The sequence below is a fragment of the Antedon bifida genome, chromosome 5 (genome assembly GCF_963402885.1).
Source record: "Antedon bifida chromosome 5, ecAntBifi1.1, whole genome shotgun sequence".
Taxonomy (NCBI): Eukaryota; Metazoa; Echinodermata; class Crinoidea; order Comatulida; family Antedonidae; genus Antedon; species Antedon bifida.
In genome coordinates this window covers 15,240,007-15,256,930 of record NC_136230.1, presented here as the reverse complement: position 1 = coordinate 15,256,930, position 16,924 = coordinate 15,240,007, and the positions used below count along the sequence as shown (strand labels likewise).

Here is a 16,924-nt window from a genome sequence, read left to right as displayed (position 1 = left end):
CAAAAAATTATTATATGTTAATAATTACTTTAAAACACGAAACACTGTGCAAGGCCATTAGAAATACAAATATGTCACTTTTTTGTGTTATATAAAAAATGAATAGGCCTATGTTGCTTAATTTTAAAAGTAAATTTTTTCTAATAATGGAAAAGCAATTTTTTTTAAAATTACAGTTAAATACACATTTTGTTTAAATTTATTTTGAAGTTGTACTGTACTTTTACAAGTGAAATCATTTATTTTGTGTTTGAATATTTTTAGGCCTCTTCTGAAACAAGCTTTCAAGTTATTTTCTCTATTTAGCAATTTTCATTTTCATCATCAAATTAGACTATTCTATTTTCTAGGTACTTACTTTCCTTGAAAAAGAATTGCATGTTTTGAGTGAGAAGAGTGCACATGGTTTTGAAGTAAAGATGTACATCCCTTGTGTGTGTGCTTCAAAAGGTGAACATACTCATATGCATGTTGTACGCAAATTTAACCAAGATGTGTTGCCATGTGGAAGCAGAGGAATGGAAGTGAAACGTTACCGTAAACTGTTTGGAGACAATGTACTAAAAGGTAGATCAATCATCAATCATGTATAATTGTCTCACTGTTTAAAAAAATAGGATGAAGTAGAAGTATAGGAAATACGCCTCTTTACTTCAATCCAGATATGAGGTTGAAATTTAACAATTATATTTGCATCATTCATGTAAAACTATGGTTGCATCCTGATGCTGTCTTTGACAAGACTGCAACCTCCTGAAAGAAACCAAGGGTGTAAACATCACTGAGTTTAGTTCTAAGTCTTATTCTTAGGCAAACTAACATTCAATCCACCAATAGTTGCCCTCTTAAATTAGTTCATACTCACCAATGTGAGTTGGCTAACTAATAATCAACCCACCCACCAATAGTTGATCTAACCTTAAATTAGTTCATACTCACCAATAGTTTGCTAACTAATGATCAACCCCCTAATTGTTGGCCTAACCTTAAATTAGTTTATACTCACCAATGTGAGTTGGCTAACTAATGATCAACCCACCAATAGTTGGCCTAATCTTAAATAGTTCATACTCACCAATGTGAGTTGGCTAACTAATGATCAACCCACCAATAGTTAGCCTAACCTTAACTAGTTCATACTCACCAATGTGAGTTGGCTAACTAATGGTCAACCAACCAATAGTTGACCTAACCTTAAATTAGTTCATACTCACCAATAGTTGGCTAACTAATGATGATTAACCCACCAATAGTTGGCCTAACCTTAAATTAGTTCATACTCATAAATACTTTGCTAACTAATGATCAACCCACCAATAGTTGACCTAACCTTAAATCAGTGCATAATCACCAATATTTAACTATTTAATGTTTAAATCTACCAGTTGTATATCTAACATGAATATTAATTTTGTATATTGTTGCATTATAAAGAGTTAAATAAAAATTATAATCTTTTAACAATTATATACAAACCATAAATGACTGAAAACACCTTTTAGATGATATGATTTAATAAATCATCATTAGAAATAAAAAATGTAATAATCCACAGAATTACATAATTATCAAATATTATTGTAGATGATTTTTTTTAAATGTACATTTAAAAATGTTTGTTACTAATTTATATTTAGCTTTTAAATTGAGAGCTCATACAAAGCAAAGCATGGGTGTAGACATTGATGACGACAGTGAGGCACAAGCTTCTACTTCAAGACTTACTTTTACTCGTAGAGTAAAGACATTCTTTTCCCCCAAGAAAGATAACAAAGGTAAAGATTTATTCCTGACTAATTGCCAATCTGGTTCATTTATTTTAAATAACTACTACATTAAAAGTGTTTTATTAATAATTAATATATCGTGATTGGGACCTTACCATGAAATTAGTAACTCACGAACATATATCAACAAATGTTAAATATTTAAAAAAAACAGCCACCATCAGTATTGTTGTGATCGATGTCAGTAGAAGGTTTGTGATTCTAAAAATAATAAAAGATATAGAAACACTAATTTAGTTTACTATTAAATTAGGCCACAAAACTTAGATGTACCTTTTTTCTTTAGTCTCGACCTATGGCAGAAAATGTTCATAATACGGCATCTTGTCTAGGCCTAGATTTGTTTTTAAAAAAACCGCCATTTACATTCCATATTAAATGACCTAGTGAAATAAGAAGCTTGTCTACGCTTTATATTTGACCATTTTATTGTCGTTTTAGCTTCTCCCTTAAAGGAAGCTGGTAGACAGAAGGACATAGATCCAGAATCTGATACTGACGATACCGATACCGTTGCTGAGGCTCATAAAACATCTTTAAAATCAAAAGTTAAGGGATCTAGTAAACTAAGGAGGATGTCAGATGTCAAGGATAACAAAGGTATCAATTAGGATAACAAAGGTATCAATTAGGATAAAATAATGATTATGTTTAACATACTTTTTTAATAGGATTAAAATTGATTTTATGATTTTGCTTTTTGATATAGACTATGTGGATGACCTAACTATTGATAAAGTGTCCAAAGAGATGGATCTTTCCTGCAGACGATTTGGTGTTCGTTTGGGGCTTACATGGTCTAAAGTGAATACTATTTTTGATAATGAAAAGCAGACAGATAAAGCTACAGCAAAGATGATAGAACATTGGAGAAGCAACATTGGTAGTGACCTTAATCAGCAACAAGTATTGTGCACTGCACTAACACAACATGGTCGTAATGATCTTGCTAAGCAGTTTGAGAAATACATTAAGGATGACCTGCCAGAGATTATCAAACATTCAGGTATATTGCATTCATATGCATAGCCCGAATGCTTGCATCATTACTTTTTCCTATAATTTTCAGAAATCCTGAATAATTCATGAAGTTGATTATGCCATTAATTGGGACATTTTAAGTGCTTCTATATAAGCATACAGCAATGGTTTTCTGCTATCTATAAAACTGAAATCCCTGGGTTTGAAACATATGAAAATCCTTGATTTTTTAGAGGATTAGAGTGCTTAATTATAATATGTAGGAAGGGCAGCTATCTTATAGTTCTTTATGGAAAATAATTAATAATTACTGTAGGCTCATGGATTATTATGATTTCTACCTTAACCTAGGAAAAAAATCATTCTTACCGGCAATAAAAATAGAATGTCTATAAAATTTTTATTTTGTAATAAATTTCCTTTATGATATAATTAATCAATAATATATTAATTTTAAGAAAGCATTATCTTGATATTATTTTTCTTATTTCACAGCTTGTTTTGATGACCAAGATCTCCTATTCATCTGTGACAATTTAGGTGAAAGTTGGAGAAGACTAGCAGTGCGACTTGGAATCAAATGGGAAAACGTTGGTAAAATTGCAGGCAAAAACAAACATGTAGAAGATGCCATGATGGAAGTTTTGGTTCAATGGAGAAATAGCTGGCAACATGCAGAACCACATCAACTACCTACAATGATCAAGGCTTTAAAACAACAAGGATGTGTTGATTTAGCTGATAGCCTGTGTACAAGGTATGGATACAAAGAAGACGTCAGTTTAGAAGTTGCAGTGTTTACAGACCAATCAGGACAAGGTGGGTAATGATTGTTATATAAAAAAATATTATTTGTATACCTGATACTACTGTAGAAATAATCACTTTTTGACTTTTTAATGTCATCAGCAATCATTTGATAAACAAGAAATGTTTAAACGTTATTAAGCTTGCTACAAATTTGGCTACCAATCCATGGGTACTGGGTTCAAGTTCTGTCATATGTCAGGATTTTTTCTAATGACAAATACAACTCCACTCGCAAAGATTTGTAATAAGACTTTGTTTATGTAGAGCATCTTGTGTATATGTTTGTCTTGTGAACGGGATTGCCACCTTTAAGAAGGATAGTGTAAGTGCCAAATCCAAGCTAGGTATACTGTGCTTGTGTTCACTGAAGGGTGTCAAGTGGACAGGTGACCAACCATGGGTTATGCTAATGAGGGCATAGCTTGCTTGGGCTGTGGCTGTCAGTTGGATAGTTAAGCTTGTTGGGTAAGGACCTAGAAGCCTAAGCTGGCCTTGGCCCAGGGCTTATTGCGTCATTTAAACTAAAACCCTTGAATTTAGCTGCTGCATCGTATACTATACGAACTTTGGTAGTTTCCCTGTCCATTTTTACGACAGGAAAATGTGGTAAAAACCATTGTTGTGTAGGTGTTTGTTTGTTGTTTATTTTTTTTTTACCATATTTAATGAGGGTGATCCATCCAGCAATTGCTGATCATTAGGGACCCTCAGAGGTTCACAAGACAAACATATACACAAGATGCTTGACATAAACAAAGTCTTATTACAAGTCTTTGTGAGTGAATGGTAATTTTGTCCTTGGAAAAAATCCTGAGATGTGACAGGACTTGAACCCAGGACCCTTGGAGTGGTAGTCTACTTTCCTTATATATCCTTTGTCTAGATGTGCGTCAATAACTTTCTTGTATGTCTGCCCTAGCTCATGGTTATTTAAAAGTTACTTCTCTACATTTTTGAGTCTCTGTTTTGCAGATCTAAAATTATTTAAAGGCAATTGACATTTATTCTCGTTCCAGGGAATTCTAACTTTATACCTAGTATTTTCAATGTTTTTGGTCATAAACTATTCCCATTTCCCAAAACTTCCTTAATATACAGTACTATTGGCGTGCTTATTACAACCATGAAAAGAATGATATGTATGAACATGAAACGATGTGTTCTTATTGTGCCTATGTGCTTTAGTTGTTAACCCTACGCATGTCCAACCTAATGGTTTAAGTCTAGCAATGGGCTCCCCCGGTCTTCCCCATCTTTCTTCTAATACTCTATGAAAGTCTACTTTATCAGTCCCTATCAACATATCAACATGATTTCTATTTCTGTCAACTTCTGGAAATTCAATATCTTTTAAATGTTCCCAATCATTTCCAATTCTATTCCAGGGTTTTGGCTTTAAATTGCCAGTCACATTATCAGTCATCAATGCATTAAGTTTTTATATTTAATACTTTTATTATTTATTGGCGATATTTCAAATTTAACATTTTGTGTACTAAACGTTGTCGTTCCCACCATTACCTCTTCAATAGGGCCACTTAGTCCCAGTTCATTACATACCTCACTATTTATGTATGTTTGGGAAGCACCATTCTAAGAGACACATTGTTGTCTTGAATCATATAATTATCCTCTAATTTTGATTTAACTTTTGGACTATCTGTGCTACTGGCACTCTCGTCTACCTTAGCTTTCCCACAAAAGACCCACATTTAATGGAGTTATCAAGACTATCACTGCTACTTGACCCACCTTCCCTGTGGTTATCCTTATCGTTGCTTTCAGATACGGTATTCATACTTTTAGTTTTGTGTTAGTTTTGTGTAACAACCGATTATGGTCACTTTCACAACCTTCTATATTGCATACCATTTGTCTATTACAATCTTTTGCCTTATGATTTCCCAGGCATTTAAAACATAACGTAAAAAAAAAACTGTACGAGATACTGTAACTTTGTTGCATTATCTCTGAGTTTGGATGCTATATTTTAGTTTCAAAATTAGAAATGAAATACCAATACTCTCCAGAATCACCCCTAAACTCTGGTATTGTAGATTTAGGAAATTCAAACGATAATTTAAGTACACTAATAGCATTAATACTAGATTTGTCAAAGTTACTTTTAGTGTCCATATTACCATTAACATCTGAGCGGTCTGGTTTCTTGTCCACGGTTTCGGCATTTTCATTCTTCGTCAGTTCCAACTTCCGTCGGGCACTTTTCACTACTTTCAACTGCTCTACCTGACAATCCTCCATCCATTTTTCGGCGTCCGCAAATTCTTCGTCACTTTCTATTAATGCTACAAATGCTTCATGAATGTCCTCCAGTTCTGCCACCTGTGTTTCGGATTTCTTGAGCAGCCTTGTTATTTCTTCAATTCATCTTCTTGCGACAGTACCTTAATGATATTTAATGTTCTCGTCAAATGACCTTTTTTGTTTCTGCAACACTGCAGCCTTCCTTTCCTCCATTACGATGCGTTTTCAAACAGTCTCCAGATATAACACAAATTCCGATAACCAAATTCCACTTGTTTTGTTTTATGAACCTCGCTCTGCTACCATTTTTGTTTCAAAAAAAACGTAGGCTATACTATAATAAACTGAATTGACTGGTCGACAAACACATAAATTAAACGCATCACCACAAAAATTGTTTGATGTCGCCGAAGCTTCCATTTATTTGTTGTATTGGCTACACCCAGCACGAAGCTCAATTGTCGAATGCCAGGCACAACAACCTGTGCAATGTTTGATATAGCTAATTTGCATAAAGGTATAACAAAGAACAATACAGTATGCTCTATTGCACACTGATGTATTCACCTTCACATTACTAATTTACTGTATTACCATGACGTCTCCCTATAAATCCCCTTTTTTCTCTATTTATTATATATTTGAATATACGATATTTTATGTAAATCTAATTGTTATTACTTTAGTAGCCATACTGTACTTTCTTATGCACTTTTGACTTCAGAAATTGGTTTAGGGTAATCAAACAATTAATTTTGGCTTGGTTACACATTTAGAAAACATGGCGAAAGGACAAAAGGTCATGGTGAAAGGTTATAAGACCAAACAAAAATAGGTCCTTAAATCTTGACAACCACTGGCCACAGGCAAGGTAATTTTGGTCTCTGAGAATTTTGAAAATAATTATTAAATTGAAATTATTATCAATTTTAAAATGATTCTAATGATCGTCGCTATGTAAACAAACAAAATAGAGGGCGGTATCTAGAATTTTATTTTATAGACCCTGGTGTTGCTAGGTTGGTGTGAATGGGGTATATCTAGGGTTTTTCAACGTCTTGAATGGTCTCCGGAGATCACCACTAAGTCTATGACCTGTGACGTAGCAGTGACAAATCGTGTGTCAAGTAAACTAACCATTTAAATTTGTGTCAAAATGCAAAAATCAGTAAAAAAAATCTTAAAGTAAGTTTACAATTCTACCGTAGATCCCTACATAGACTTGTAGCAGACCTACCACATAGCTTTTAAACAATTCAACATTTACTTTTAATTTGATTCTTTATACATCCACTATATATCTCTTTATTTAACCTCACATTGACAGGTTACCTTCCTGTTACCTTCACTTTTCTAGCTAATGGATTTTAAGAATGTTAATGACTCTAACAGAAAACCACATTAATTCTCTTAATCCTAATTGGTCAGATAAGATGGGCCAAGCCCAATATTACCATGCACTGACCACATTATTAACACTCTTTTCTTAGCATCTTAGCTACATCGTTTATTACATTGTCTTATCAAATATTGTATATTGTATATTTTATCTATTTATTGAGAATCCTCACTTGATTCACTTGGAATAAATTGCATAGTTTACTGTATACATTTAGTAGTTGTTTTATTTTACCGTTGCGCCGACAATTACTAAAGTGGTGACCCTCGACTTTCTTATACCGAATTTAACTTAAAATGGAAGGACAACAGCAACAACGACAGCTACCGCAGCCTCCAGCACAACCCCAGCACCAGGAACAACCTGTGGTGCCCGCTCCTGACGCTATGCCATTATTCCCAATATGGACACCCCTCGAAAGGAAAATGGAATAGTCCAGGCGCCGTAGCGGGCCGTACAAACGTCTTTCACGCATGACATCGTCTTCATATTCCTTTTGCTTTCCATGGAAAGCGGACGTGTGACCTTGAAAGCCTTGAAAATGGAATAGTTGGGGCGTTCTATATGCCCTATGCCTTATAGGTATTTCACCATATAGTCTTAATTTCATGTGTCACTAAGTGAGTTCTACCTGGTACATCCGATAATACATTCTAATGGTACTTTAACAATTCTGTTAAGTGTTTAGTTTGTGTATCATTTAAGTTATTACTAACGTTAACATCTCTCCATGTTTGCGATTGATGATAAGACAATCCCATGTCTATTTCACTATCTAACTCATTGTCATGGACTGTTTACTTCTTCTATTGACTGGACATTTGTCACTACATAATAACCATCTTTACTTATTTCTACTTTATCATACCATCTCTTTAACATATTAACATGTAGAATTTGTTTTTCATTTCTTCTACCTCCTATGTATATGTCATAGTTTACCTCATTGACCTTTTTAGTAACAGTGAAGGGGCCTTGCCACTTACTGTCTAATTAATTTACTATTTCCTACTGGAAGGAATATCAACACTTTGTCCCCTTCTCCAAATTCTCTATCAATAGCATTCTGTGGGACATAATTTATTGTTGTTCAAGTTTGTTTACATTAGCATCTTTCATTAATTCCTCCATTTTTTCTCTTATGTCTAACATGTATTTGATAACATCAGTAGATGTTTCTTTTTCCTCTACCCAATTACTTTTGAGTAAACTTAAGGGTCCCCTCACCTCTCTACCATAAAGCAATTTAAAAGATGAATGGCCCGTCGCTTTACTAGGAACTTCTCTGTATGCAAACAGAAAGGGGGGTATGTAGTCATCTCAATTGTTGTCTTTGCTTAACTGTAAGTGTCCTTATCATATTCTTCAATGTACCGTGAAATCTTTCAACAAGCCCATTGCTTTGGTGGTGGTACACTGTAGTCTTTAATTGATTAATTCCCAACATATACATATAGATTGCATAATTGAAGACATGAAATTAGTTCCCTGATCATGTACAATCTCTTCAGGTAATTCTACTCTAGTAAATACTTCTATTACAGCCCTGGCTATTGTATCAGCTCTAACATTGGGTAACAGGATTGCATCCGGATATCTCGTAGCATAATCAATTATAATAAGCATATATTTGTTATTACGGCTTGTTCTAGATAAGGGTCCAACAATGTCTATCGCTATACGTTTAAATGGTGTACTTATCATCGGTAATGGTATCAAAGTATGTTTCCTTTTACTTTTACCCTTATCTACCTTTTGGCATTCCTTACAGACATTACAATAGACTACCACATCTTTAAATATACCTGGCCAATAGAATTGGTTCAGTACCCTACTTTTAGTTTTCTCAACACCCATGTGACCTGCAAATGGCACATTATGACCTAAGTGTAATACACCCTGTCTACACTGAGTTGGTAATACAATCTGTTCCACTTGGTTATTCTTATCTTTAATACTACTCCATTTTCTCATCAATATACCTTGTCTCATAAAGAAACATACCCTATGCTGACCTATTTCTTCTATATGGACTACCCTATCAAACACATCATTAGTTTGCAATTTGATCAGTTCTTGTTTGGTTAGGTTCAGCTTGTGCTGTTGTTCATAAGTTTTATGTTTGACTGTTTTATCTTTATCTTTATCTTTATCCTCATTTTCGTCAAACAAATTATTCATTTCTGTTCCATTCAAATCATCTAAACACTTAAGTTTTATTTACTTTGTTGTCATTTACTACTGTTTTCAACAATTGTACATTAATTTCTTTAGGCGGATCTTCTATATAGTTACTATCTTACTTTCTATAGCTACCTCAGCTAAAGGGACGGTAATATCGCCTCCTATACCTCTTAACGTAACCCATTTTCCTGGCACGTAACATTTAGTAGGCACTAGACTTTCCCTAACAGCTGACTGGGTACATCCCGAGTCTCTAAGCATACAGTAATTATATCATGCCCATCTAATTTTCCTGGCAGTGTACACTTCTCCATTTTATTTTCTACACTATCCATAACTACTTGGAGTCTATCTGATTTTATTCCTTCACATCTTAAGCCATCTTTCACATTAGGGCCCTTCTTAGCGTCACTAGTCTTTCCTTTTGCTACCATATTAGGACAATCCCCAATTTTATGTCCCTTCTCCTTACAATTAAAGCAGAAGCCATTAATCCATTCATTCGAAGGTTCTCTCTGTTGGAAATTTCTACCATTGTTGTAGAATTTGTCTCCCCTTCCGCGATACCTATTGTATCCTTGCTGCCTAGCTCCAGGGTTATTCTGAGTACTATTCTTAGGTTTACTATTTTCTTGGCCCTTATAATACGTAGACTTATTTTCAGAATTTACGGAATTCCCAATAGCCACGTCCACCTCTATTAGCTATATAACCATCGGCTATCATAGCCATATCATAGCTCTTATTTACTTGTTTATCTCTAAGATAAAGCCTTAGATCTTCAGGCATTTTATCAAGTTCCTGTTCCATTACAATCATTCCAATAATGCCTGCAGCATCATCTTCTTTTACGTTAGCACATTTCATCCAACATTTTAAATAATGGGAGAGCTCATTCAGCCACTCCCTGATGGACATATCTTTAACTCTGTTTGAATTTCTAAATTTAAGTCTGTAGGTCTCTGCGGACACATCATACATTTTAAAGATTGCCTTCTTTAAGGTATCATAATCTACACATTCTTGTACGGTTAAGGATGCATAGGCTGTCCTAGTTTTACCAGACAGTTCGGCGCTAACCTAGCGGCCCACGTATTCTTATCCCAACCTGTGACTTCTGCCAAGTGTTCAAATGTTCTAAAATATATATCAATATCATCTGATTCCTTCAAAGTAGGAACCTTTACCTTCATTTCATCTACTACATTTCTAGCATTACTGTAGCTAGACCTATTTTCTAATTCCAACATTTTCACTCTTTCTTGTGATTCAATTTTTCTTTGCTCTATATATGTTTCTAATCTTAATTGGTCTTGTTGGTACTGTAATTCTAACTTTTCGTTTTTAGCCTGTAATTCTAACTTTTCGTTTTTAGCCTGTAATTCTAACTTTTTGTTTTCAGCCTCAAACTTCATTCGGAAATATTCAAGCATCATATCTTTAGGCATACCGCCTGGTATTTCGGGCAAATCAATATCCCTAGTCATTTTATCATACATTTCATTAACTTGGTCAACCTCTTCTTGGTCAACCATATCTTAGCTAGTATCTTTTTCTGACATGGTCTTATCTATATTTTTACTAGATCTTAAAGTTGTCATGCTATCATGCTAATAACAATTTTACTAATGAAATTTGCAAACTTATGTATACAAAATATGTTATAAAAGTATTTGTATTACCTTGATTCCATTTGGATATGTAAAAATATGAGATAAATAAATGTAATACATTAGCGACCATCATGCAGCAGCTGCAGAAGTAAACACCTCAGTAAACACAAAAATAAGAAAAATCAAGACAAATCTACATGTTTAAGAAGGAAATTATGGACGTAGTAAACTGACCCAAACAGATTAATATTAATACTGAAGAAATGTCTGTAAATGAAAATTGGATTACATTGCGGGAAAATATCTTCCATATACCTCGGAAAACCATAAAAAACAGAAGAGGCATTTCATAAATGAATGATGAGTATATACTCTAGTAGCTAGATCAACATTCGTATGCACTTTGAGGTCAAGAGAATTTGACTTCAGAAATTGGTTTAGTGGGGGTCAAACCATCATTTTTGGCTTGGTTTAACATTTTGAAAATGTGGCTAAAGGTCAGGGGGAAAGGTTATAAGACCAAACACCAATATGCTCTTAAATCTCGACAACCACTGGTCACAGCGAGGTAATTTTGGGCTCAAATTGATTAGGAGGTTTACATTTATATTCAGTCAAATGGGACATTTTATTAAAAATGATCAGAAATGCCATTTCTGACCTTTGACCCACATACCAGGGCATCTTCATATCTCTGTAAGTTTTGGTCGTAGAAACTTATTTGGTATCAAATTGTTCGAAATATGCATATTTACATTCATTCTAATAGGAAATGTGGTTAAAAGATGACCAGAAATACTATTAATTACTAATGTTTGAAATAAAAAACATATCTCTACACAACTATCCTTAGTAATAGTATGCAATAACTGATAAAACAAATCCTTTACTGTTTGTAATTGTACTTTTGCTTATAAAAATGCTATTGCTAGTAAAATTATAAAAATGATCACCTATAATTCGTAAAAGTGATGAATTAAATTCTAGTTTCAGGTTAGATTCATTTGATATGTCACAAACTTGTTATCAATACTAAAAAGGTTGTTCGTGTTCATTCAAATGTGCCATTGATTTATACATGGTTATTGAAACAAAAGATTGAAAATAAATTGTCTTTATAATTTGAATTGATTATAGGTATTAGAAAAGCAAAAATATTAATAGCAATTTTGTGTTCTATTGTCTGAATATACTATTTCTGGCGGGTACCTTGATATGATTTACTATACAATAATCTCTGTATAAGTTATCGATTGGCCTACTCTTGACATAATAGTACAGAAACCTAGTACCATTTTATAATTGGTTAGAATCATGCCCAAGTTAGCAGCCATTTTTGAATTGGTGTATCAAGTAGAAAGTATTTTACCAAACTTTAATTACTTCTACATAATACGTTGGGAAAAGATGTATTATCGTTTTACAGCGTTAATTATTAGAAATAATTTTTTTTTTAACATTTTTTTTTTTCAGTCAATAGCAGTACCTTGCAAGAAAAGTTCAGAAAGTTGAAACATGATCTTGGTTCACTGTATATTGGTGACAATCTTCTTTTGCTGAGATGTTGTCTCTTTGAACACATAGATTTACAGCACCTAGCCCTTCAAAACTGCATAGCAAATTCTCTATTCAACAAACTCCATGAACAACGTTATATCACACCTACTAGTATTAACCTCTTGTTAGACATTGCTGAAGTGTCTAGGTTCAGAGCTGCTGAAGATCTCATAAATCAGTATGTTGTACACAACAATGTTCTAAACGCTCAAGAGGAAACACTGTCACCATATAGAAAACGATTGTGTAAGGCATTGCAACAATTTGATCCAAATAGGTTAAATGTAGTAATTTCTTACTATGAATTGGATTCATTGAGAAGGCATTTACCAACCATATGGGAGGTAGTGTTTCACCTAGAGAAAAATAGACAATTAGTAGAAGAATCAGAAATACAGAGATTTGCTGAAGTTCTTGGACCAATCCCAAAAGCAATATTATTAGCTGGTATGTATTTTGTATATTTAAATTTAAGAATGTTTTTAAAAAAATGCTTCCTTCAGTCAATGTATATGATTTCTTACATACACAATTACAGTATGCTTATATATATAATGATAACAATACAATACACACACCTGAATTATTTATGTTTATTATAGAATTTTCGTTTTTGGCTGTATGCTTTTGAATCTTTTAATGTTTTTTCATTATCATGTTTTTTTATGATTTGTTTATATTTAATCTTAAGAGCTTTGTATGTGTACAACAACAAGTTTTACATGATTTGTTATATATTTGACAATAAATGCTGTGCAAGCAGCACATTTATTCAAAATAACTGATAATATTATGTTGAGGCATAGCAAGAGGTTCTCTATAAACAAGCTCTTGGAAATCCACTTATACTGTATATTATGTAACATGTATTTTCTTAAGAGGTCTTTTCAGCTAAAAATGTATTCAGATCTTGAATGTTGTCTAAATTCATTATCTTAATCTACAATTACCATAATGTTTGAACTTTTTTATATTTCAGTTGAATGAGATTTACGATGAGACAATCAAGAGAGTCAATTACCGTGTGTGAAAATTAAGTGACTGCAGTTACCTTGTGAGAAAAGCGTGTGTGTACAATCAAGTAAGCTCTTACAATGAAACGTGATAATAAGGTGATAATAATGGTTCCAGCGCAAGACAATCATGCGAGAACCCCAAACCATGTGAGATGAAATACAGTAGAATATTTAAATTTTCAAAATAGTATATACTTTGGAAACACACCAGAAGATGCATTTTATGTTGCCCTATAGTATGAAATACAAATATATTACCATGCCAATTATAGATAAGTATTTCTTCGTTTAATGGCAGATTTATGTATTGGTACTGCTTTTTTTAAATTTCTGAATCTTTTAAAATCCCATTTTATATATCATAATGTTGATTGAAGACATTTTGAGATATGTTGGATTGTTTTTTTTTTTTTTTAAATCAAAAGATAAGGGACTAAATAAAACAACAATGCTGTTGTTAAATTGTGTTACAAAACCAAATAAAAGCTTCAAAGTAAAAGGCCAGAGAGAAATGCCAATCGCCAAAACTACTGAGTTTGATATATCATGATCATAAAAGAAAAATTCAAATTCAGTGGCCATATTCACTAATCACACTGCTGCTATCTACATTTAAGTGAATACCACTTAGTGAAATATCCATGACTTATGTGAAAGACTGTGTATTGGGTGAATGTGGCCACTGAAGATGAACAAAATTGAAAATATTAATTTTATTAGGAAAAAATCTATACTTAATTCCAGTTTAAATGAAATAATGTTTATTACAACATTTAAGTTTCTATTACAATGTTTATGTGTTGTAATTGTATTTTGATATTATAATGCATTTTAATTGTGTGAATGCTACAAAAATCAATATCATTTTGGCATACAAGTTCAAGAAAACGTTTTTATAAATAATTTAGATAAAATATATTTTGTGTAATCAAATGTTTAGTACTAACAATATAGACATTCCAATGCTGCAGAGGACATAAATGCAAACAAATTACTAAGGCAGTTTAATATCGACCTGTACATAATTAAATAAAAATAAAATATATGTTTACTCATTCATAAATTTTATTTTCATTAGTTTTTATTATTATCTATGAAGACTTACGCTACAGTAATTATCTTTTTTTTCTGATAAGTAATTTGACATAGTACTGACAAACAGTTACTGAATATCATGACGCATGGAACCATCAAGGTTGAATATCATATATCTAACTGTGTCGTAAATTTTTTATTGTCTATCTACTGTAAATTAGATTAAATAGTCGGTGTTTTATTTTAATCATGTATTAAGTTGGTTGTACTTTCTTCTTATTTGAATACTCATTTTATTACAATTATTAAATCACCTAATTCTCGGCTACCATTAGATTCGAACAATGCATTATCCGACACTTAATATATTATTTTTTATGTATAATAAAATGTATAAAGTAATACAATAAATTGTATAGCATAATGAATAGCGAGCATCATGTGGATCTTCTATCTTATTTGAAACACGGTAACAGGATGTATTTAAGTTAAATAATTATTAATAATAAATCATTTGAATAAAAAAAGAAATTGTATGTATTTGTTTTAAGTACGGCCATACTGCGTTGAAACATTGGTTCTCGTCAGATCACCGAAGTTAAGCAACGTTGGGACCGGTTGCGTTCTGGATGGGAGACCGTCTAGAAATAGCGGCGGGTGCTGTATATACCGGAGAGTGATGGTGTAATGGTAATATCGGACTAGCATGTGATAGGAGTTCGAGGTTTTCTGTACCATACTAATTGCATCCTTAGGCAAGATGCTGTACTCTCATTGCCTCGTCCTTCGGATAGGATGTAAAGACGTTGGTCCCGTATACTTAACAGTTAAAGAACTTCGTACACTATTCGTGTGCTGATCTGATAGGCGCTGCACTGCTGGCTGCCGTGGGTCCGTGAAGGGCCTAATCCGAATTTCCTCAGTTTCCAGTTCAACTTGAGGACCAGTAATAATACATTTAACAATGTAAGTATTTTGTGAGATTCGCTGTACAATACTTTATATGATCTTTATTGCAATTAGTTTAACAATGTTAAATAAAAACAAACCCTGTATCTAAAACCAAAATTGTTGAACCTTATTTTGATTATCTGGCTGCCGAATATTTGAATTCTTTATCTAGTGATCTCCGAGGTTGTAGTTCCATAGATTTATTTAAACTTAAATTCAGAGATACTATTTTAAATAATGATTTTATTATACAAGTTTTGGCACACTTTATATTCTGTTTTGTCAGCGTGATGTTTACATATTAGTGATTATGAATGTTAACAAATTTGCATATTTGAGGGTGCCATGTTTGTACAAATGTGGTTGTTTGTACATTGCACATTTCAAGACTTAACAGGACCCCTTAATATCAGTTCTTTTTTCTGCACGGGTAATCCCCGTTAAAGATATATTGTCTCCCTGAAAAATATTTTTGTAAATGTTTTTGTTGAATATACCATTTTAATGTCACATAATAGTTATTCATTATGACCAAAAATTTGATTGAACAAAGTATACATTTCCCTGAAAAAAAAGACAAAATAAACAGTCAAAGATTGAATTTAACTGTTTATTTTGTTTTTTTATAATTGAAAACATTTTTACGGTAGTGATTAACTTTATTACAACTACGAAATGGGCTATTCAAAGTCTTTTTTTAATTAATATTTCAATTAATCTAATTTTTTTATGTTTTTGGGGACAATATATCTTTAAAGATGGTTAATAAAATAAATGATTTTGTGAGTTTTTTTTTTCAAATATTATGTTTCCCATTTCTCTTAAATATATTTGACTATGTTACAGTTCTAAAAGATCATTCATACATTAAAATATATTTGAATTTAATAATCATTAATTGTTTATTTGAAATTTCATTTTCTAATAATATATTTTGCCCAAGGCAAATCGTGGCCTATTCTCATGTTATCCGGACGTTCGCAATAAATCTAAACTAAGATCTTGTGAAATACAACCAATTGGTGAAATGCGTTTAGTTACCTATTATAAAGATTTCATTAATTTGTTTGGAATAGGTTATACTAGTATTCTATAGGATATCTAGAAGTACAGGTACACCCCGATTGGTTTTAATGAGTCTAGATTATCGTTTGGAACTGCTGTTCACGTTTTTTACGGATGTCTCTCAAGGTATCAATGTTGTTTGTGTCATAGCTTCTTTCTCTACTAATTCTGCTGACGATAATTTTATCACATTATCAATTATTGCCATTAAAACGTGTTACGCTTTCGGATTATGCACAAATACACCCAAGGTACGATCGC

The 16,924-nt window shown here is 32.6% G+C and overlaps 1 protein-coding gene across 1 annotated transcript in view; it reads left to right on the top strand.

The window, feature by feature from the left end:
• Positions 1–15,118, top strand: part of LOC144842385 (uncharacterized) — a 31,109-nt gene extending 15,991 nt beyond the window's left edge. The window contains exons 17-23 of the mRNA XM_078698832.1: positions 351–567; positions 1,638–1,775; positions 2,229–2,387; positions 2,497–2,793; positions 3,264–3,587; positions 12,513–13,043; positions 13,576–15,118. Coding sequence (XP_078554958.1) covers positions 351–567; positions 1,638–1,775; positions 2,229–2,387; positions 2,497–2,793; positions 3,264–3,587; positions 12,513–13,043; positions 13,576–13,583 — 1,674 coding nt within the window. The 3' untranslated portion in view covers positions 13,584–15,118. The remainder of the gene's footprint in view (positions 1–350; positions 568–1,637; positions 1,776–2,228; positions 2,388–2,496; positions 2,794–3,263; positions 3,588–12,512; positions 13,044–13,575) is intronic.
• The last annotated feature ends 1,806 nt before the right edge of the window (positions 15,119–16,924 follow it).